This window comes from Peromyscus eremicus, chromosome 22 (genome assembly GCF_949786415.1).
Source record: "Peromyscus eremicus chromosome 22, PerEre_H2_v1, whole genome shotgun sequence".
Lineage (NCBI taxonomy): Eukaryota > Metazoa > Chordata > Mammalia > Rodentia > Cricetidae > Peromyscus > Peromyscus eremicus.
In genome coordinates, this window is record NC_081437.1 from 19145833 (window position 1) to 19170835 (window position 25003).

Genomic DNA, 25003 nt, shown 5'->3' on the forward strand with positions numbered 1-25003 from the left:
TGAGAGTTGTCTTCTAGACATAGCAGTATTAAACAAATAAGTGAAAATTACTACAATCTATGCTACTAGTCCTTAAAGTTAACTACATTAACTAGTAGACACCAAGAGTTTTTACTTTTTGTATAAGAGAAAAACATCAGAATGTCAAACTGTTAGGAACCATAAAGAACATATACCAACTTCAGATATTACTCCTATTTAGAATGTGTGTAACATTTTTTATGGGGAGGTTAAGGGGTGAGGAACTAAACTGAAGTTTCACCATGTAGACAAAATTGGCCTCAAAAATCACAGTACTCCAAGTCTCAGACTTCCAAGTGTAGGTGTTAGATCTGTGCACCACCACATCTAACTCTTAAACACATTTTTCACTGAAAATGTCTTAAGCTTTTCCCTCCTACCCCCAGACAGGGTTTCTCTGTGTAACTCCTGGAACTCACTCTGTGGACCACGATGGCCTAGAACTCAGAGATCCGCCTGCCCCTGCCACCTGAGTGCTGGAATAAGGTGTCCACTACCACCACCTGGTCTTAAGTTTCTTTTATTGCTTTTTAAAATATTTTTATTAAATGTTTTATTAAAATTTTACTTATCAAATATTTATGTGTATGAATGTTTGCTTGCATGTATGTATGAACACCATTTATGTGCCTGGTCAAAAGAAGGTGTCAGATCCTCTGGAACTGGAATTACGGGTAGTTGTGAGTCACCGTGTAGGTGCTGGAAATCAAACCCAGGTTGGCTGCAAGAGCAATTAATTAGTACTCTTAACCACAGACCCAACTCTACAGCCCCCATCCCCATTTGACAAGATCTCACTATATCCCCTTGGCTGGCCTAGAACTCATAAAGATCAACAGGCCTATGCCTCAGCCTCCTGAATACTGGGGTTAAATACATGTGCCACCAAACTCGGCTTAAACTTCTTTTAAAGACTAAAAAGTTAGGTTAGGAAGATAAACTGTGGTGTATAGTAAGAGTTACAGAAGCACAGAAGGACTAACTGAATATGTAGAGGGAGCACTAAAACGGCTTAGTACAGGGAAGAGGACACAGCTCAGCGAGGGAGGACTTCTTTGCCACACACAAAGAACTAGCTTTGATCCACAGCAGTGGGGAGTAGGAGGATAAACCATGACTGGATAAAATGTAACAGAAAAAGGGAAAGAGAACTTAATACAACATGTCAAGACCATGAATCAATTATATACTTAATAAATCACTCAGTCGGGGCTGGAAATTGCTGCCTTCTCAATCAGAGCATCCATATGGGAGCAACAACTGTCTGTAATTCCAGGTACAGGGGATCTAATGCCCTCTTCTGGATCCACAGCACCAGGTATACATGTGGTGCTGATGCACAAACATATATGCAAGTAATACATCCATACACGTAAAATAAAGAAATCTCCAAACAAAAAAAAAAAAAAAAAAAAAAAAAAAAACATTTTTAGAGGGCTGGAGAGATGGCTCAGTGGTTAAGAGTACTGCCTGCTCTTCTAGAGGACCCAGGTTCAATTCCCAGCACCCACTCGGCAGCTCATAACTGTCCATAACTCCAGTTCCAGGGGATCTGACACCTTCACACCAGTGCACATAAAAATAAATTATTTAAAAAAAAGAAAAAGAAAAAATATTTTTAAAAGAAATCATGAAGTTTACCTGGGCATGGTGGCACTATCCATGGATTCAAGATGGGACAATGACAATGTTAATATACCTCTACAGTAAGACTGTCACTTAGCTATTCAATTACATATAATATTAAGACTATTACCCACTCCATTGATTATACACTTACTTAATGTTCTTCCTTACTTTAATTTGGTATCTTATAAATTATGTGTATGTATGCATGTCTTTATGTGAGTTTGTACATGTGAGTACAGGTGTCCTTGGAAACCAGAGGCATCAGAGCTACTGGAGGTAGAATTACAGACAACTGTAAACTGTTGACATCAGTGCTGACTAGTGAACTCCAGTCCTCTGGAAGAGCAGCCAGTGCTCTTAAATGCTGCACATTCTCTCCAGCCCCAATGTCCCACTCTTTCATGCTGTACTCCCTAATTAAAACTAAAAGCTATAGACCAGGTAAAGGGGCAGGCAAGATGGCCCAGCGAGTAACAGTGCCTACTGCCAAACCTAACAACCTGGATTCAGTCCCTGGGGCTCTATGGTAGAAAGGACCTACTCCACGCTTTCCTCTGACTTCCACACAAGTGTTATGGCATGCATACATACATACACACACGCGCACACATACACACAAAATAAATGAATAATTAAATAAAATGTGATTCTTAAAAACTTAAGAGTAATATGTTTTTACTTCTTAGGCAGACCTCACTAATACTGATAAGCCTATGAAAATGATTTCTTTCTGTAATAAGTTTGTAACATTTTTCAACTACCAGAAAGGTAATGATAAATAATGTATAATAAGCCTGGTCAAAGAATGTCTTTCTAAACAGGGCAATCAAGACATACATACAGGAAGGAAGGAAGAAAGAAAGGAAGGAAGGAAGGAAAGAATTACTATAAAAATATAGTGTCTTACCTGAAATACCAGGACTTGAAGGATTTGATAAAGGTCTGGAACCTTCTAGAGATGGTTCTATTCCTTTAGAAAGGGATCCATCTACCAGAATATCAGCTTCATCAATATCATCACAAGTTCCTCCAATTTGGAGAAAATGAAGTTCACCACCTAGAGTATAGTAAAATTTCATCAACAAATACATGGAAAATAGTTTAAAAATTAAATGCAGTATTAATTTAAAATTCACAACTTATTTTAATACTACCTGACACAAAAAACACTATAGCAGTTATCTGTGTCAAAGAATTTGGAAATTTAGTTGAAATGAACTACAACCAATTTAGTGGAGAAAATAAGAGATATTTATCTCAGGTCTACAGAAATGATCCAGTGGTTAAAAGGTTTTCTTTATGCTAAGGACCTGGGTTCAATTTCCACTACCTTCATGGCAGCTAACAACCATTTGCAACTCCAGTTCCAGGGTTATCTTACACCTTTGTCTGGCCTCCAAGGCCACAAATACATGCAAAGACATACATGTAAGCAAAACACTCATACACATTTTTTAAAAGTATTTATTCTCATACCTGTTACATTATATAACATGATATTTTGATATCTTTAATCAATCTAAACTTTACCAAAGGCCTTTGGAAACAGGGTTTATTCCTGTGATCATCTTACAGATGAGGACACTAATATAGTAAGCTATACATATTAAGATCTACAGTCCAGCCGGGCGGTGGTGGCGCACGCCTTTAATCCCAGCACTCAGGAGGCAGAGCCAGGCGGATCTCTGTGAGTTCGAGGCCAGCCTGGGCTACCAGGTGAGTTCCAGGAAAAGGCACAAAGCTACACAGAGAAACCCTGTCTCGAAAAACCAAAAACATTCAACAGCACACAGACCCAACAAATAGAATGTGGAATGCATACATATCAAGAAAGTGATATCAGAGGATCAAAAAAAAAAGTGGTATCAAAAATATGTAAGGAATTACACACTCAAAAAAAGAGACAGCTCAGTAGTTAAGAGCACTCACTGGATTTGAGTCCCAACACCTACATGGCAGCTAACAACCCTCTGGTCAAACGGGATTTGAGCCCTTCTTCTGGCCTCCTCAGGCACTGCATGAATATACTGCACAGACACACATGCATGAAAATACTCATAAAATACAAGTATTTTATTTATTAAAAAAACAAAAACAAAAACAAAACAGTATGGGAGCCAGTGAGATGGTTCAGTGGGTAGGCACTTGCTGCCAAGCCTGACAATCTGAGTTTAACCCTTGGAACAAGTATGGTGGAAGGAGAGAGCTTATACACACACACACACACACACACACACACACACACACACACACGAGTAAGAGGGAAAAAAACCAGGATGGAGGTTTCTCAAAAATTTTTAATTACAGAAGCACAATATATTACAGCAATTCTGCTACTGAACAAACCACCAAAGGAAATCATTTTGTCAAAGAGACATTTCATACCTATATTCACAGAAACACTGAACTCACAACAGACAAGAAATGGAAACAACCTAAGTGCCCTTAAATTCATGAATGAAAGAAAAAAAAATCTGACACATGTACATAATGTAATACCACTCAGCCATAAAAAAGAATGAAATCCTGTCATTTAAAATGACATGGGGGGGGGGGGCGCCCCTAAAGAAATGGTTCAGTGGTCAAGAGCACTGACTGCTCTTTCAGAGGACCAGGGTTCAATTCCCAGGACCCATGTAGCAACTCACAACTGTCTGTGACTACAGTTCCAGGGACCCTGACACCTTTACACAAGCATACACATAAGCAAATCAACAATGCACATAAAAATAAAAATTAAAAAAATTTTAGCCAGGCAATGGTAGCATGTGCCTTTAATGCCAGCAGAGGCAAGCAGACATCTGTGAGTTTGAGGCCAGCCTGGTCTACAGAGTGAATTCTAGGACAAGCCAGCGCTATTACACAGAGAAACCCTGTCTCAAAATAGTTAGCTGGTTAGTTAGTTAGTTAGTTAGTTAGTTAGTTAGACCGACAGACAGAAAAGATAGATAGATATGACCCGGATAGAACTAGAGATCATTATGCTAAGCAAAATAAATCAGAAAAGTACCTCAATGAAGTGACTCATGTAAAATCTAAAAAAGATGATCTCATGTAAGTTCACAGCAGAATGGTGGTTACAGAGGCCAGAGACAGGGAAGAGAGGAATGTGGGACTGTTGATCAATGGACACTAATACAGCAGCGAGCAGCTCTGGGTAACTACTACATACTATGTTGTACATAACATCATATATGAACATGTCAAAGAGCCAGAAGAAAGGACGTCAAAGTTTTCCCCACAAAGAAATGATGAATGAGGAAATAAATATTTAACATGATTTAAACATTACTCAATATTATATAGATGTATCAAATGTTATGTGGTAATTCAATGACAATGTATAACTTCTAGGTTTTGTTCATGTTAGAATCACTTAATTATAAAAAATTTTAGAAGCTAGACTTACTGTCACATGCCTTTTACCACACCACTTTGGAGGCAGAGGCCAGCCTAGTTTAATTCCAGGAGCTGAGGAAATGGCTAAGTAAATAAAGAGTTTGCCAAGCAAGCATCAGGACTAGAGTTTGGATGCCCAGAACTTATGTAACATCAGACGGGTACGGTGGCACCTGTAATTTCAGTGCTAGGGAGGCAGAGACAGCCTTAGGACTGCACTCACACAAACTCACACATAGGGAAAAGATATTTGTTTCAGTTCTCCAGTAGTTGGTTCTGTTAGCACACCTGAAATCCCAGCATTGAAGAGACTTCAAGAACAGCCAGGAAATCAACTATCACAAGAGATTGCTTCCTGGGAACCCTGCTATCCTAACTCTAAGAATATACCAATCTACTTTCAAATATTAGTCTTATTAAATTATATCTCATCAAATAAATGAAGTACTTACTACATTTCTACAAATGCTAGTATCTTACAAGGAAGCATGTGTCCGGGGCCAAACCACTCAAGCACCATGTTGGATGATTTATGGCAAGATGGAAACTTTGAAGCTCTTTCATATTGAATACTACAGGAAATTCATTTTAAGATTCTTCAGCTTTTGTTATACTCTAACAGGGCAGCGTACACAGTTTAAAAGACTCAGACAACAAACTGACCAGCTTAGAATCCTCTCTGCCATTATTAGCTCTGTGATTAAGACAAGTTACTGAACTCTCCTTTAATTAGTTTACTGATCTGCAAAAACGGGCTCTACGAAAAAGTGTAAGTGTTAAAAATTTGATATGATCACTGGCAAAGTAACAAACTGACACGTGATCAGGAAGTTAAAATTCCCTGGAACCTTCTAGAACTTAAACGAGCTATTCTCAAGTCTCACCTGTACTTCAAAGTTTTTAATCATTCTAAAGTTATGTTGAACTGCTCATATTTTATATCAACTTACTTTGACTTTAATACAGTTTGAAGACTTTTTCCCCCACTGGGTATTTCACTAGATGTAGCAATCTGAACCAATCAATACACTAGCTACTACCCTCTTTAGCTAAGCCCTGTTAATCTACTCAACCAAAAACTCACGTTAATGCCTACCAAAAGCACAGAGAATGAATGACACTTTTTCCAAATTCATCAAGTCTTCGTTATAATCTAGGCTTCAAGAATTTTGTGGCTCTACAATTCCAACTAACCTATCAATAGCAAACAGTATTTGTTATGCCACAAAAGTCAGCTATACTTGTCAAAAATCTGTTGTACCCAGTTATTTGGTTTACACAAACAAATACATGGGGATATATTGCATAATGTCCAACAGGGCCTGAAATGTTGCAAAACTAATTTATTACCAGCCAAAGATTATGATAAAAGAAGACCAAACTCATGATTTCACTGTAACCTTGGTTCTGAACATATAAGCACTTTGTTCTGGAATGACATCATGCCATGCAATGCCAGAGAACCTTACCTGAAATACCCAGGCTCAGATTCAACACTGCTGTATGTTATGGACTGCAGAGCTTTTATCATATATATATATACATAATTTTCTGCCCTTATAGAAACATTACAGCTTAATTATGGGAAACAAAGACAGTATTTTCCTAGGCCAGAGAGATATCTCTGCCGGTAAAGACACTTGTTGCCAACCCTGAAAGCATGAATTTGATTCCTTGAGGGTGGAAGGAGGAAATCAACTCCTGCAAGTTGTACTCTGACCTCCACATGAGTGTTGTGGCACACATACCCCCACATTCATACACACAAAAAATAAATGTAATTTAAAAAAAAAAAGTCTCACAGTCACCAAAAAAAAAAAAAGACCAAACATCTTAACATTTTATAAATCTAAGGATTACTTGCTAAGTTGTTTTTTTTTTTTTCCAAAAAGCAATCTGTGCCAGAAACTTCACATACATTATTTGATTATAATGAGCCCCACAATAGACTGTGGCAGCTAATCAACTTGGCAATATTAAGAGATGCCTAAAAGATGGAAAAGGCATCTCTAATTGAATCTATGAGGGCATTTGCACACAGGGATAGAGGTGGGAGACTGCCATGAATGTAAGGGGCCCTTTGGAATAAAAGAAACACAAGCTATAATCATCTCTCTCTCACACACACACCTTGTTTTGTAGCTGCCCTGACACAAGTTTCCCTGCTCAGTCATACGTTCCTGACTGTGACAAACTAAAATTTCTGGTACCACGTGACCAAGTAAGTTTTTCCTCCTTTAAGTAGCTTATATCAAGTGTATTGTCACATCAACAAGTCTAACACACAGGCTGTCTTATTCTAGTTTCTCAAGAAACTAGTTCCGCTGGGGGAGCCCACAGAGGTTTCCTAGTGAGATCTGAGCTTGCTTTACACAGCAGGACTGCCTAAGAGGATGGATTGACCACGTGCTTGGTTACCAGATGTTTGGAAGGGTATGCACTTGGCTGTGCTAGGGGGAGGTCTTCTGTCCCATCCCTTGGCATTTCTATAAACAGACCTTTGGAAGAGACAGAAGGGGCTGGTGGATAAGGATCCAGGCCCTCCCGAGGCTATCTTGTGTTTCTGTCTCTCTCACCTCTATATTCCTATCTAAATATTTCTCACTTCTCTCTACTCAAGAGTACCCTGGGGGAAAAGTGGGGGCAGGTTCCCCCCACAGTCCACAAATGTAGGCAATGCACAGTTAGATTCACAAAATTACCAGGATGCTTATTTCTTGAAGTTAAGCAAAGTTCTTTCTTGCTACACAATCCAGGCTGGCCTTGAACTCATGACCCTCAAGTTTCATGGTCCCAAGTATATCTCTATATTCAGATGAAAAGATACTTTTTGATGACTTACTAAGCTACTTGCAAATAGATTTCTTGCCTAGGGAAGTTTTAAAAATCTTTAAAAAAATTTAATGTCAGTAAAAACAGTAGGAAAATGGACCACTACATTATTTAAAAATAATTTATAAGAATCCTCTCTTTACATGGATCTAAAATTCACACTAGTTATGTACACAGATGAATACCACTGGTATTTTGAGAAGAATCAAGCCAATAGCTCACCTTTGGTGCACGCACACAGCCTGTCTGTGCCTGAGCAGTAAATAACAGAAACAAATGTATCCTGTTCTTCAGTGCCCTCCTTTTTGGGAGGCTCCACTTTGGCCAAAATTTCGAAGTTTGAAAGGTCTAATACTTTTACATATCCTCCCTGAGTGGTAATCACCAGGTGTCCAAGAGTAGAAATGTCAGACTTCTTTTCTCTTTCAATCCCGTTCTTTGAGGTTGACTGCACTTCCTCAGCAGGTTCTTCACAGTCATCCTCTCGATTATCCAGGATATCCGGTGGAAGCAAAATGAGCGAGGTAATTGTGTCCTGGGGATCTTTGATATGCTGGATTTTTACTGGCTCCTCTTCTAAAGTCACTATTCGAGTGGTATAATTCATTTTGTAAAGAACTAAATATCCACCACTAACATTCCTCTGCTCCGGATGAATGATCAAAGGAGTTGGTACATCTGCTGGTGACTCGTGTTGGATCACACTAATATTTGCACCATTCACTACAGCAAGATTGGATTCCAGCTCACCTTTCCGTCTACTACATAGTGCAGAGTTTAATTTATTTAAATTATTCAAGGCCTCAACTTGATTTATTGCACTCAACGATTCAACAGAGCATGTCCGCAGTCCTACTAACAAATGAATTCCATCAGCACAAGGAGTTATGGAGTCTATACAAAGAGTCTCCTCCTCTGCAAACTTTGGTAGCCTCAAGCACTGAACCAAAGTCCCAGGCTTGGGGAACACAGAGTTCCACTTCTCAGAATCTGGAGAGGTGAGGCTGGCTGCTGCATCTGCAAACTGCTGAATGTAAGTCACAGGAGGATCCTGCAACAACAACTGCTCCTGGTTATCCAGCTCCATTTCAATAATCTGTGGAACCGTAAAACCGTCATCGTGCAAACTTTTACTCATAATATTGTTCATCTGTGAAAAGATTTTTCCTGCTTTCTCATCAGATTCTTTGATACTATAAAGAAGTAAAACAGGTAAAGTCCTCCTTACCAGAGGAGAATTCAGTTCTGAATTTGTGCACGATTCATTGTCAGTTGACCCTTGTTCTGATATACTTTCGCCCTGAGTTCTACTTAAACCATCCAGTGACCTGTGGGAATTACTACTAATGGGTGAGGTAGCGGGAGATTTATATGTTAATAAACCTCCAGCCAATAAACATGGAAAGGGAATGTTGTGTTGTTCCTGGTGCTTCTCCTTTGTCTTTTCACTCTTAGAGTTTGTTAAGCAAGGATTTGCCCCAAGTTCTTCAAGATCCTTAACAGTGTCCTCAAGCACATTTGCCACAATCTCCCATTGCAGTTTCTCTGGCTGTTGGAGAATGCTGAGCGCTGTTATATCAAGGCTTACTTCCATGGCTTCCTTTTGTGATGTATGCCCTTTGAAAAGAAACAATACAAAACATTAGATGTAGCAGCCTTAGTGATGTAAATCGCAATCAGTACCTCAATGAGGTTTTTTCCTAATTCATCTGGTCTATGCATTATAGTAAATCCAAGAATTCAAAGTATTTCATGGCCACAAGATAGATCAGCAGGTAAAGGCTTGTTCCCAAGCCAGACTCAGCTCCATCACTGGAACCCAGAAGAAAACTAACTCCTACAAGCTGTACCTTTGACCTTCACATGTGTGCATGTGCCCATACATATATGCAGACACAAAATTTTTAAGTGATTTTTTTTTCAAACTTCAAGCATTTTAAAACAAACTTTATCAAATCTCAGATGACCCTACATAAGAAAATTTAAAAGAAAAAAACTACAAGAAATTAAAAATTATTTTCGACTCAAATATATTCTCTTGAGAACTAAAGAAAAATTGATTTTTAAGGAGTAGGAAGGTAGAGGGAGAGTTAATATATTTAGTTATTGCTTTAAATTAGTATTAAAAGAATACAATTTCTAAATCAAAAAATACACTCAATATTATTTGTGCACTATAATTTATGCACTCTCTCAAATACCTAAGAAAAACACTATAATCTCAATTCCTTCTTTTTTTTTTTTTTTTTTAAATACTTTAAGATTCAAAGCACTATTTCTTCTCTCTTGCTCCACAATGCTGACAGTCACATACAGACAAAAACCCCACCAGAGACAACAGCCAATCCTGCACTCAGGTAGTCTAATACTGAACTGAAAATTCTTTCCATCAATCTTGGTTTTGGTTTTTATTCTTTTTTTTCTTTCTTTCTTTTTTAATTTCTAAATAGTAAGAATCAGTCAGTAACAACAATGTAAAAACCACTCTAATCATAGAAAAAAAATAAAGAAAAATTAGAACTGCTTTTATAATTAGGTAGTAAGATAAGAGTCTAGGAAATATTAAATGGAGTGTCTGTCTATATGAAGATTGAAAGTACAAGTAAGTAGTAAGTTAAGGGATCTGTGAACACCACTTAGGTATCCTGATACTATACCATTACACAGTCTCTTCAACAACTTACAGTGTTAGCCAGAATGTCCCATTATCTGGGATAATCGTTACTACTAACCTCTACAACAGAAATCTTTTCTAACTGAAGCAGAAGAACCAGACTGTTCGTTCCTTTCATACTGTGGCTAGAATGGCTAGAATAACAAACAGCCACTACACTACATAGCATTGTCTATATCTACTTTCTCGGATTGGAAACTCAGAGTAAAAAGTAAAGTATTTTTATAGCTTTCACTATGTATAATATATCCTGGAGATGCTTACTTATCTGTTGGACTAAACTAAAAAAATTAAATGACTTTTTAAAGTTATGACAAGAAATTGTTCAAATAGAATAGTTTTAATATATTTATATATTAAGTCAACTAAATCCACAAAGCACACACAAAGTTAAGACAATATTTAAAGTAAACGGCATGCACAATGAAACTGTTTAAAAGGAAATGATAGACTAGGTTTGGTGGCTCACTGCTATAATCCCAACATTCAAGAGATCGAGTTGGATTACTCTGAGATGAGGCCAGTATGGGCTATGCAGTGAGTTCCAAGACAAGCTAGGATACAGTGAGACCCTGCTAAAAGAAAGCAAAGAACTAGAAATAGATATACAACAGAAAAATACAGCAGGTGGCCCTATTTTTCTACTTCCTCTTATAACCACTCAATGCACACCTAGGAAACAGGAGAATTTTGGTGAGAAAATCTGACATTTCTAACTATTCCTCCTTCAATTTATGTTTGAAGTACCCTGGAATAACACAGCCTCATGCATGTCAGACAACCACTCTGACACTGAACCATAGCCAGGCCCTCAATTCAAAGTTTCTACTAGAGACCAACTAGACCACATAATAAATTTTATGCTACATACCTGCAATGCAATACTTTCCAATCCCTTTGGGGAATCCTTCTGTAGCTTGCTTTCTTAAGTAGTGACAAAGCCACAGCTTCTAACAGCCATACTTCCTGAGCTAAGCAATTGGATTTTGTCATGGCTCCTTCCTAAGGCAAAGTTCAGTTTGTATTCAATCCTTGTGCCAACCCTTCTTTGCAGTCTTCATGAGAAGTCATGCTTCCTTAACTCAGATACATGGTTCAGACACAAAATGTTTCTCTTTGAAATTAACTGGGAACTTTCAAAATGTACAATCTTCAACCAAAAAACAGATGCCTCTTATTGTGTACTCATAATTTTGAGGTTAATATGTTCTAAAGTTCTTTGAACTATGTAATTCAAATTGTTTGTTTGTATGGTTTTTGTTTTTTGAGACAGGGTTTCTCTGTGTCGCTTTGGCGCCTTTCCTGGAACTCACTTGGTAGCCCAGGCTGGCCTCCAACTCACAGAGATCCGCCTGGCTCTGCCTCCCGAGTGCTGGGATTAAAGGCGTGCGCCACCACCGCCCGGCTTGTCATTCAAATTAATACAAATCACTTAGAGTTGTAAAGTTCTGAAGTGGCACCTAAAATTTTTTAAGATGCTACAGGATAAGACTACATCTTTCAGCTGGGCTTGGTGGCACACACCTTTAATCCCAGCACTCCAGAGGCAGGTAGATCTCTGTGAGTTTTAGGCCACCCTGGTCCACAAAGCAGGTTGTGAGAAACCCTGTGTCACAAACCCAAAAATAAGTAAATAAAATTAAAGAAAAATTTAAAAAAAGACTATATCTCTCATATTTATCAAGTTTAGATATGCTTACTCCATAATCCTCCCAAAAAGTTACTGATATAAAAACGTATAGGAAGCTAGGCTGCGGTGGCACATACCTTTTAATCCTAGCACTCGGTAGGCAGAGGCAGGCAGATCTCTGTGAGTTCAAGGCCAACCTCGTCTACAGAGCGAGTTCCACCATAGGCTCGAAAGGTACACAGAAAAACCCTGTCTCGAAAACAAACAAACAAAAAACCTCTCTCTCTCTCTCTCTCTCTCTCTCTCTCTCTCTCTCTCTCTCTCTCATATATTTATAAAAAATAAAAATAAAAACATATAGGTGCTGGGTAGTATTGGTCCATGCCTTTAATTCCTGAGGCAGAGGCAGGCAGATCTCTGTGAGCTCAAGGCCAAAGGGAGTTTAAAAGTATAGGATAGAACCTATACATTTAAAATTAGTTTCACAGAACTATATTTTCCTATGAAAGAACAGCTTACTGGCAAACCCCAAATGAAGAAATTAACTAGGGCTGGGAAGATGCTCAGTCAGTAAGTTACCTGCCTTGTAAGAAAACAGGAAGGACCTGAATTCAAAGTCAAGAACCCATGTAAATAAGCCAAGCATGCAAGTAAAGTAGACTTGTAACCAGCACTGGGGAGGCCAAGACAAGCAGGCCCCTGGGGATCACTGGCCAAAGAGTCTAGCTAGCCAAGAACTGGTGAGAGACTCTATCTCAACAAGAAAACACTGGAGATGTTTGGCCTCCACACACATGAACTCAGAACTCATGTACATCACATAATAAACACAAATAAAGGAATATAAAATTTTTTAAACTGGAAGGACTTTAATCCCTTACTACCATGACCTTCTAATTTTATTCAAAAACAACACTTCCTTTAAAAATGCATCACATGTACCAAAAAGAATATACCACAAGGACCCTGGGTCGTTCCACACACCTTTAATTCCAACACTCAGGAGGCAGAAGCCCAAAACTCTGAGCTCAAGGCTAGCCTAATCTATACAGCAAGTTCCAAGCCAAGCCAGCTAGAGCTACATAAAAAAAGGTCCTCTCTCAAAAAAAAAATTAAAAAAAAAATATATATATAATTTCTGGGTATTCTAAACTAAAGTACATCCTAAGGCAATGTGAAAAATCAACAAGCACAGATGAAAACGTAATAGTAGAAGATAAATAAATAAGAATATAGTCCAAATGCAAGTATTATTTGAGGGATCAAACAGAGTCTTGTTATTGTATAAGCCCAGCTAAGCTAAAACTTGTAGCAATCTTCCTAATTACAGTCATCATGACAGATTGTGGTATGTGCCAGTGTGCCCAGAAAAATGTAAGTACTATTAATCCCAAAAATATATACTAAGCTCATTAGACCAAAGGAAAAGAACAAAGCTATGCCATACAAGTAAGTTACTAAAGTTAAAACCAAGTACTTAAGAAGAGAAAGGGGGACATGAATGAACACTTACTGCAAATACTTCACAAACAAAACCCTGAAACCCAGAGTGAACTGAACCTAACAAAGTTCAAGGTTTCAGAAGGTCTCCAGTACACACTCTATTTTTCTATGTAGGATTAAGAAACTGTAATATCATGTTGCTTCTGTCTTTGTAAAAGCACAGCAAAGGAGGAAAAGATCATTGATTTTATTAGGCTAAATTGTGTGCATTAGGTTTGTGTGTGTCCACACATAACACGAAGCATGTGAGGAGGTCTGAGGGACCTTGTGGGACTCTGCTATCTCCTTCTACCTCAGAGATCCAACTCAGGTAGGTCATCAGGGTTGGCAGTAAGCAAGCACCAACTACCTGCTGAAACATCTTGCCAGCCTGGTCTGAACTTTTTTTTTTTTAACTTTATTTATTTTATGTGCATTGGTGTTTTGCCTGCATGTATGCCTGTGTGAGAGTGTGGGATCCCCTGGAAATGACAGGCGTGAGCTGCCATGTGGGTGCTGAGAATTGAACCAAGTCCTCAGGAAGATCAGCCAGTGCTTTTAACCACTGAGCCATCTCTCCAGTCCCCTAGTTTAAACTTTCTAAGTGAAATCAATTCTTTACTTTTTTAGAATTATATATCTATCATTCAGGGCATTTTCATGTCTTTTTTGGGTTCTTCCAGGGCTAAGAACTTCAAAACTGAGAGCCCAAACAGCAACTTCAAGAACATTTCACAGAGAATCAGAATTTAGAGAGCATTTACTATTCTATAGTAACTGTAGTTTCTAACTACTACACTACACGAGCCCGTTTCTTCTAAAGACATTAAGTATGTTACATGTCCCTAACATGTTCATGACATGACATTGTTACAGTCACAATAACCATCACTTTTTTAAAAAAAACTGGACATTTTTCAGGTACAATGCACAATTCTTTATATGCAGTTATCTTACTCAATCCCTATGAATAATGTATGTTAAATATCATTATTTTACGGTTTAGGAAATATAATTAAACTATAATAAGTAGATTGGGATTTACACTCTAACGTGAGAGGGCAGGGGCATATGGCCCAACTGGTGTAAAGCTTGCTGTACAATCCTGATTACTTAAGTTCAGATTCCCAGCACCCATGGAAATAAGCCAAGTACAGGAGTGTCTATTTGTAACTCCAGTACTGGGGTCACATTGACAGGTAGAACCCTGCAGCATGTTGACCAGCTAGCAGAGTCAAATAGACAAGCTCCAGTTTAGTAAAAGAATGTTTCCATGGTGGTCCACACCTTTAATCCCAGCACTTGGGAGGCAGAGGCAGGTAGATCTCTGTGAATTCAAGGCCAGCCTAGTCTACAGAGTTCCAAAACAGCCAGAGCTACACAGTGAAATGCTGTCTTAAAAAACCAAAGACAGTGAGAGAGAGAGAGAGTGAGTGAGTAAGAGAGAGAGAGAGACTGAGAATGAGACTGACTGAGACTTTTATAAACTAAGGCGGAAAACAGCAGATACATTCAACAGATCAACCTCTAGCTTCCTTGGGCACATGCACAGATGAGTATACTCAAACAAGTATGTGCCCACAAAGAAAAAAATGTAATATAACAAAACCATTTTGAGATGCACACCTCCTCTATGAAATAATATTGAAAAATATGACACATGTAAGCCATATGATAGCACATGTCTATAATTCAATACTGAGGAGGTTAAGGCAAGAAGACCATGGAGTTCACTATCAGCCTAAGCTACAGAGCAAGCTCCAGGCCAGACGGGGCTACATGAACCATGTTACTTTAACTTATTATTTTATGAGTAAACAAGGCAACATCTACTTGATGCCACAATGCCTAGGACTTCACAGTTTCAGCTTTTTTGAGTATGAAGAATTTTATTTATTTAAATGTTATACTTACTGAAGAGACCATAGCATACAAATAAACACAATTTTGATCCCCTGACATATGTGACACAAATTTAATATACCTAATACTTCATTCCCTTTGAATAAAATGGTTGTCGTTTAAATTTTAATTAGAGAACATGATATTCTTATACTTAATTTAAGATCTCTGGAAAACACAGAAAACTGAAATAGTGTATCAGTAAAGATTTTCAGTTTCATTAGGAAATTAAGAATCAATTGGTATTAAGATTTATTTTTAACTGTAGAAATATAAGGATATATAAAATACATTAGCTAAGGTTTTTTACATACCCGTCACAGAATCTGATCTGGAATGCTCTTCGCTGTCTGAATCCTCCAGTAAATCATCGCTTAAAAGACAAAGTAAGAACAATTTAAACTTTAAAAAAAAAAATTCTTTACCTTATGGGCTAGGGATAGACATCAGCTACAGTGTAGGAGCCTGGCATTTATAAGGGTTCAATCCCAGGCACCCAAAAAAAAGAACACACATCGCATAAGAAAGAAGAAGACACAACATAGCTGTGTGTGGCTTGTCTCTTGTGCTTTAGAAGGGGCAGTGCTGAGGATCAAACTTAGAGCCCTATGTGTTCTACTCAAGGACTGTTAACTCTGGGCCAGGGGCTGGAGAGATGACTCATCGGTTAAGAGCACGTATTGCTCTTAAAAGAGAATCCAGGTTCAGTTCCCAGCACCCACATACATGGTGGTTCAGTTTTCTGAGGGCTCTGATCCCTTCTTCTGACCTCCATGGGCACTAGACATGCACATGGTACATATACATACATGCAGGCAAACACTCACATACCTAAAATAAAATGTTTAAAACATTAAAAAAAACACAAAACAACAACAACAAGAAAATACTGAGCTATAACCCCAGCGATAAAAAGCAGTGTTAAAACCAGTGTGGATCAAACACAAGCAAAATACAAACTGCTAAAAAAAGATGTGATATAAATAATTTTGATACATCACTGATAAACAATTATAAATCATGAAATGAATGTCTACAATGAAGAATTTTGTGTGGAAGGAAGCCTCTAAACCTATGCAACATTTGTAGGTAGGTGAAACTCTGACTGGAGATAACTTAATGAGAATGGCAGCTAGTGAAACTTGAACTTGTAGTAGTAAAATATTAACAACTATTGTCAATGAATTAGTACCATTACTCTAAAACCAAAAACAGCTATGTACATGTTCATGTAATATATTATACGTGTATTCACACCAACAGCCATTCTGTTTTTATTCTGTGCTTTTTGTGTGTTCATTCTATGAGACATGCAGGATTAAGTGTCACAATCAAAAGACAGGAGCAAAGACAAGACAACGGTCTGTCCTTGACCTTTCTCTCAGGTGGCCAAGAAACTGTCAGTTCCCCTCTTTGCATCCACCTTTATTCATATTCTCAGATGTAACAGCCAAGCTCTGCACCCTACTGACCAAAATAACATATCACCAGTACCTTTTTATCTTGAGGCAATTCTCTTCTTCAATAATACACTGTACTGAAATCTACAGTGCTTAGACATTTACTAACACTATCTCGCATATAAATGATAATTTCCACTTAAGATTGCTGGGAAAATATAAAGCACACACCTGTCTTTCCAGACCTGAGAGGCTAAGGCAAAAGGACTTTTGCCAAAGCGTCCAGGACCACCTGGGAAGACAATGGGGCTTTGTCTATAAATTATCCCAACCCCTCTTAGGGGGGAAAAAAAAAAGAAAGAAAGAAAAAGAAATTCCAAGGCAATGTTTAAAATTTTGAGAGGTTTTTTGTTTTTTTGGTTTTTTTTTTTACTAACGTTGACAAACGCTCTGTGCCTTCAGTTTTTTGTAAGTGGTATTAATAGATAAATGGAACCACTTCAGTTCATATGATTAGCTTTTCTGTTATTGTTAACTTTTGTTGTTCAGTGTTGAGTCTCCTGAATGCTGGACAATACTCTACCACTGAGCAGTATCACCAGATCCCACTCCCAACTCACTATAGTTTCAAATAATAAAAAGAGTGTAAAAAAAGCTTAGGATCGTCTGCTAATTAGCTTCAAGAATTCAAATCCTAGTCACAAGAATACACCTAAAAAACTAAATTCTAAGAAACATACTGTACTTGGGAGCTAGAATAAGCAAATCTAAAGCAAGAACACACTGGGTTTTAACTACCAAAGAACTTTTTAGTATTAACTAAGTATTACCCAGCTTTACTAAGATAAGAGATAAAATACAGTATTTTTAAAGAAAGAAATCAGGAGTCTGGACATTTACAGAGGTCTAAAAGTCTTCAAAAACATAATAATCTATCCCTGAAATATTTTATGGTAAGAATTCTAAAATGGGGCTGGAGAGATGGCTCAGAGGTTAAGAGCACTCACTGGCTGCTTTTCCAGAGATCTTGAGTTCATTTCAAGCAACCACAGGGTGGCTCACAACAATTTATAATGAGATCTGGCGCCCTCTTCTGGCACACAGACATACATGCAGACAGAATACTGTGTACATAATAAATAAATCTTAAAAAAAAAAAAAGAATTCTAAAACAAATAAACTGATCCAACAAATGCTTTAAAAATGTAGGACACAAATAAACGTTCCCATAACTAGACAGTATGGATCACAGGTTCTCTGTGTTCCCTTTTATTCTCATTCCTGCCTTTGCCAACTTTTCTACAATAAACATATTTACTCCTGTACTATACAGTATTTACATGATACAAAACCTTCTACATAGTAACAAACATACAATATAAATCACAGGCAAGTCACAAAGTTTAGTTAATACTACATTTAAAAAAAAACTAATCAAGTATCATGTGTTTTACCAATGTCATAGTAACCTCAAAAATGAAATTCAGAACATTATCTGTCAACTCAACAAAATACACAACAAAGCCAGGCATAGTAGTGAATGTCTTGTCATCTCAGCATTTGGGAGGCAGAGGGAGGAAGATCAAGAGTTCAGAGCCAACCTAGGATATGCATAAGATCCTGTCTCAAAAAGGAAATATATATGACAAGTACAGCACCTAGAGAAACATGTTACTTCATTTAAATTAAGTATGTTGTCAAATCTTCTTCATTGAATAAATTGAGAATTATGTCAAATGTTTTATAAGAAATAATTAAAAGTAACTCCTAAGCAAATTATATTGTTAATAACTTTAAATTCAAATTTAATCTCAAATTAGTATGTTGTTCTTAAAGCTAGCGAAACCCACTTGTGATATTTGTAGATTAACTATATTATATTTTGTGCCACAAAATATTCACTAGTAATCCAGCCAGACTCAGTTACCTCTGGGACGGCAGAATAACAGAAGTCAAGATCAGAGATGACGCACCAATGCTGGGTTTTGTATCAATTTTGTAATCCAGGCTAGCAATTCTCCTGCTTCAACCTCCCCCGTGCTGGGATTCAGGAATACACCATAATGCTTGCTGTTTCTTTGTTGTCTCCACCTTAACTCCTCCCCACCGTTTTGTGGAAGAGAGTGAGGCTGAAGATTAAACTTTTCTTTGCCCTTTTTGTAGAGTTAAGCACTGTATATATAACAGAACGGAGTCCCACTTGTCATCTTTCTTTTTCTTTTTTTTTTTCCTGACAAGGTTTCTCTGCATGGCCTTAGCTGCCCTAGAACCAGCTCTATAGACCAAGCTAGCCTCAAACTCATAGAGATCGGCCTGACTCTGCTTCCCAAAGTGCTCGGATTAAAAGCATGCACCACCATCGCCCGGCCCTGCCATTTCTTATAAGTATTTCACCTTCGTGTTCTAATTCAACCAACCGTAGATGTATTTTAAGCTTCTGTCATTAACTATGTAATACTGTGGGATATTTCTGCTGGAAATAACGGAAGAGTACATATCTAGTCTAGATATATATACATATGAAAGGTACATTTTTCCAGAAGAGGAATGTGGTAATCCTAGAAGCCTAATATGACACAACTTTTAATTCACAAATTCAAAATGTAAAACAAAGCTCTAATTGAAAAGCAGGGTTTAAAATGACAAGCCAATTTCATGATCTTCCATAATTACCCACTAAATCCCTTAATAAAATGACAAAAATCAAGCATTCTTAGTTCTAGTGCTATTACCAAATATGTTAATAAAAACTCAGACAAGAGCTAAACTGCTTGCCCTTCAAACTCTCAACAGATTTATAGCAACAGAAAATAACCTCAAGTTTTAATTCAGTCTATACCAGATCTCAGGCCCAATTCCTTTATCTGCCAGTTCAATGCTATTACCAAGATAAACTACACAAACTTCCCAATTTGTATGTTGTGAACTGTCAATTCCACAATTTTCATTTAACAAAAGTCTGTATTACTTAATAAAAACACATTCAAGGGTGTAGCAGCACACCTTTAATCCCAGCACCTGAGGCAGAAGCACAAGAATCTGTGGTTTTGGGGCCAGCATGGTCTACATCACAAAAAACAGACCAACCAGGGATGCACAATGAAATTTTGTCTCAAAAACAAAGGACATGGACTGCAGTATAACATCAATCACATCAGTAACACTGGACACCCAGAGGTAAAAGGCATACTCTCAGTGTATACAGTTAAAGATGCTCCATTACACATCACCACTGACAGTCTTAACAGGGATAGCTGCTACGATTTATCACACATTGAACGGCTACATGAAATCCTTCATTCTAGTTATGTGAATGAAACAAAGCCATGTGATACTGGGCCAATTCAAAGTCAAGTGGAGACTCTTAGAAAACAAGAGGGTTTCCTTGACTCTCCTCCCCAATCCTATAGAAAAGAGAGATACAGTCACCAAAACCAAGAATGTACCAAAGAAGCTAGGGAGACAACTCAATTACAGCGCCTCAATCTCTGTGTAGGCTGCACTCCAGCTCTGGGGAGGGAAAGCAGGACAAAAAACAGCCAGGCATTTCTCCCTTACTACTAGTACACTATTCCAAAGAATTAGAGCCTATTGCCTCATCTGAAGTCACTTTGCTACTCATTAGTGAAATCCACTTCCACAACTTGAGGGATAAAAGAACAGAAATCAGAATCATTTGGTACAACTATTCTATGGAACTATACGGTAAAAAGTAAAATTACAAATCCTAATCCACTGGCTTATTTTCAATATTTCAACTTTTTGTTTTATTTTTTGTTCTTTGTTTGGACACTGAAGACAGATGCTACAAATGCACTCTAAAGGTGAGGTACAATCCCTAGATTTCACTTTTTAATGTGGCAATTACTGCTAACTGACAGGACTGAGATTTCCTATTTCAAGACTTACAGTTTGGTATTATTGCACAAAAATGGATCTACAAAGTAGCTTCAGAAGTACATAATGAATAATTTATGAAATGTATTTTAGCCTCTACAGTATAACTGTGACTGCTAGTATTTGCTAGCTGTTCAGCACTGTTTTTCATTATCGTCTATTTATTCTTAGTTACTTGCCAGTATTTCTACCAACTCCTGTGGGTCTCTAGTTATAAAACATAAAGGAAAATGTAATTTGGAGAAAAACTGTATATTATACACAGTGTCATTTCCTTTTTGTGTGTGGTTTTTGTTTTTGTTTTTTGGTATTTTGAGACAAAATTCTTACTCTATGGTCCAAACAGGCATACAACTCATAAAAGTCCTGCTGTTAAAGCCACCAGATCTAACGAACCTGGGTATTCTGAATGAAAACTTCTAAGATTCACATTGCTTTCAGATTTCCAGCCAAACAAGAGAATATTTTCTGTTCTCTAACTTTTGACCTATTTTTTTTTTTTTTTTTGCTATCTCATTAACTAATGAAGAAAATGAAATTTAGAAAAAGAAAACATGTACTACTACAAATACCACTGAAACAAAACCACATACCTGTCTCCTTCCAGTTTAGGTATGTCTGAGCAACTAGAGGAGTCCTCTAGCCATGCCAAAGTCGGTCTCCTTGAATCAACTCCTGAGCTTGGGTCTCCTGAGAGGATCAGTTGTTGTACAATTGCTGGATCGTAGGCATTAATTTCAAACTTCAAGTGCACCTTCATGAGTTTGGAGACATCCCATACGCAGATCTTCCCACGTTTGGTGGCAGCAGCTAGAAACTGCGGACAGCTCCCCGATCCAAAGCAAGATATTCTGTCAGCTCCGTCAGCAGAAGGAAGCTGCGCAGGGCTCGTGGCCAGCGTGACCGACAAGGGGACATTCTGGGTGTGCTCGCCTTTTACAAAGGGGCAGTTGGGGGAATGTCTCTCGTGTTCAGACCTTTACAGAGTGAAAAGGGAAAGTTTACTGAAGAGCAAAGCAGAAACTCAAAGACTGCCTTCTTTATGTATACATTTAAAAAGTCTTAGTTCTACTTAATCATCACGTTCTCGTTTGGCTAGATGGAGAGGACGGGGTGGCAGATAGAAGTACTGGAATGAAATGCAGAGCTTCGAGCATTAACATATGGGAATGCATGCTGAACAAGTACTCTACCACTCAGCTGTACTTCCACCCCTCAACTGAAATTAGCTTTTTAAGTTCACTAAATTTCATTCATCTTAGCAGTTTTACTCACTTTAACTGACTGCAAGTGTGAAATCAGTACTAAAATGCAATTCATGACAAATTATTTGCCCAAGTTCCTAACTCTTCTATGTTTCTTTTTGGTTTTCTGTTGTGTGTTTCCTTGTATAATTTTTCTACATGTAATTTCAAAGCAGTACTTGAGGACAGGACCCTACTACCAAAGACAGAAAAACTTTGTTTCCTTACTCACAAAGAAAAATAAAATTTCACTCATGAAGCACACTGTTCTTTTGAAAAGACATATTTCTTTTCACACTGCACCTGCTGTTTACTATAATGACATCCTGGGCCATTTGTAACGCGCAGATTTCTTTCATAAATCCTTTTGCTTTAAACCACAAGCACATATTTAAGCTACATTCTCTCCCAGCTAAGTTCTAGTGCCTTTTTTCTCTTCTTACCATCTCGTACCTGAGTTTTAACTTTTTAACTATTTATAGTCACATGTGATTGTGTAAAATAAAAGTAAAAGCTAAGCAGTTATATCTCATCCTAGGAATCTTTTATCCGACCTTCCAGATAAACATTAAGATTTTAACTAGTATAGTTCTAAAATGTTTTTATTCATTTATGTATACTAAGAAAAAAACAGCGTTTATTGCTTCAAACCATTTTAAATCATTAGTGGCACTGAGTGAGCCACTCTGCAGCACCTTTCATGAAACAAGAACATACAGAACGTTACTGACAGTGATCACTAGAGAATATCAAGTTCTTCTAATTCTCCACTGCTCATCTGTCATGAATTTGTCATATTATATTGGCTATAGAACTTTTTTTTTTTTTTTAAGAAAATCATAGTCTCAGTATGCAGCCATAGATGGCACCAGAGTCATAAAAAATCCACCTGCCTCTGCCTTCCAGAAGCCACTGCACTCTTGATTGGCATTTAGGAATTTTCCAGTTTTTACTGCAATGGCCAAACATTGTCACAACACCAAACATACAAAAGAACTAACTCCTTAGTGTAGAGAATTAAAAGCAGAACAACAGGAAGTAGAGAATACTCATTTTTATTTCTTGAAGAATTCAACCTCCCTACAAACTCAGCTCCCACAAGTAAAATATCAAGGTCTTTTATTTCCCCTTTAAATTGCCCCTTTTCTCTCTTAAAAGACTTGGAAAGCACCTATGCTCAGCAATCTAGTTTCTCACCTATGCACTTAAGAGCAGTGAATTCCAAATATCAGACTACCAAACTCTTGAGAGTTTTTGAAATCCCATATTCTGGTACATTCCAAACCTCCCAGCATATCAAGAAAAGATGGCACTTAGCTGCCCAAGCTGAAAATTTGAATCTGCTTCCCCAACACAAAAAGTTATGACTACAGGTACCATCCATGCTGACCACTGTGGTTCACACTTGTAATTCCAACGCTCAGGAAGCTGAGGAGGATAACTGACATGAGTGTGAACCCAGCCTGGTTACACAGTGAGCTGATGTGCAGCCTGGGCTCACTTTAGGATTGACTCCATTTTCAAAAGAGACAGTTTTGACTGGGTGAGGTGGCACATTCCTGTGAACACAGAACATGGTGGCAGGAGGATCAAGAATTTGATGTGTGCAAGGTGGCACACAACTTTAATCTCAGCACAACAGAGGCAGAGGCAGGTGGATCTTTTTCAGTTCTAAGTCAGTTTGGTCTATACAGTGAGCCAAAGCTACACAGTGAAAACCTATCTCAAAAGAGGGGGGAGGAGTGAAACCAACCTCTGCTGCATTGTGAGTTCCAGACAAGCTTAGGCTACGTGAGACCCTGTCTCAAATACATATGTGCATTCTTAATGTGTGTGTGTGTGTGTGTGTGTGTGTGTGTGTGTGTATGTTTTGGGGTCAGAGATACAATTCCATGTCTAATAGTACTAGCTGCTCTCACAGAGAATCTGAGTTCATTCCCAGCACTCATAGCAGGCACCTCACAACCTCCAGTAACTCCAGCTCCAGAGATCATATTACTTAACACCACAAATAATATGCCTTTTCTGGCCTCTGAAGACACCCTCATATACATGTGGGTACATACACAAACATACATATAAACTAAAAACAAAAATAAACTAAAACTAAAATAAAATTTTAAAGCATGCATTACATTCTATAATATCACTGTTTAATTTTTTCAGGTGTACATTAAATGATAGTTTGTTTGCGCATGATCATTGCATTCATGTCAGTTTCTCAGCTTACATGAAACTTCAAAACCAACTGTAGTACAAACTAAGTGAAATGTCTGAAAACCAAATTTTCTATCCCTTACTGGACATGCACCCTTGGAAAACTTTTATTTTCTTCATTTTAAAATGAAATAATGTATAACAGAGTACGTGTGGCAGTGTCTGACAGTGAATCCACACACTGGGGAGGCAGAGTAATGAGAATCAATCAGTTTACAACGTGCCAGATCGATAATACGAGCTCCAGACCAACCAAGACAATTACATGGTGAGACCCTGGTTTAAAAACAAACAACAAAAAAACCTGGAGAGGCAGCTCAGTGGTTAAGTGTACTTGCTACTCTTGCAAAGATACAAGCTGGGATCCCAGCACCCACATCTCACAGGTCACAACTACCTAAAACTCCAGTTCTAGAGGATCCAACATCTTCTTGTAGACTCCGTGGGCATCCACACATGTGGACTCATACACACAGACAACACACATATATGTAAAAGTTAAAAATTAATAAATCTTTGCCCAGCATAGAGCATGGCATTGCATACCTTGAATCACACCAGACCCATGTGAGTTCTAGGGCTGCCCGAGCTACATATCAAATTCCAGGCCAATCAGTTATATGGTGAGACCATTTATTTAAAAAAGAAGAAAAAACAAAAACACAACTCTAGCCTT

The 25003-nt window shown here is 37.9% G+C and overlaps 1 protein-coding gene across 5 annotated transcripts in view; it reads right to left on the bottom strand.

Moving 5' to 3' along the window:
• The window catches only part of Birc6 (baculoviral IAP repeat containing 6), a 183650-nt gene that overhangs the window by 133066 nt on the left and 25581 nt on the right, over positions 1-25003 (bottom strand). For all 5 annotated transcript variants that reach the window (XR_009375738.1, XM_059248553.1, XM_059248552.1 and 2 more), the window contains exons 7-10: positions 21460-21843; positions 15884-15942; positions 8104-9498; positions 2558-2707 (exon numbers count right to left, since the gene is read on the bottom strand). Coding sequence is in view for 4 of the 5 variants with exons in the window: in XM_059248553.1 (XP_059104536.1) it covers positions 2558-2707; positions 8104-9498; positions 15884-15942; positions 21460-21843 (1988 nt within the window). In the remaining variant the exon portion in view is untranslated. The remainder of the gene's footprint in view (positions 1-2557; positions 2708-8103; positions 9499-15883; positions 15943-21459; positions 21844-25003) is intronic.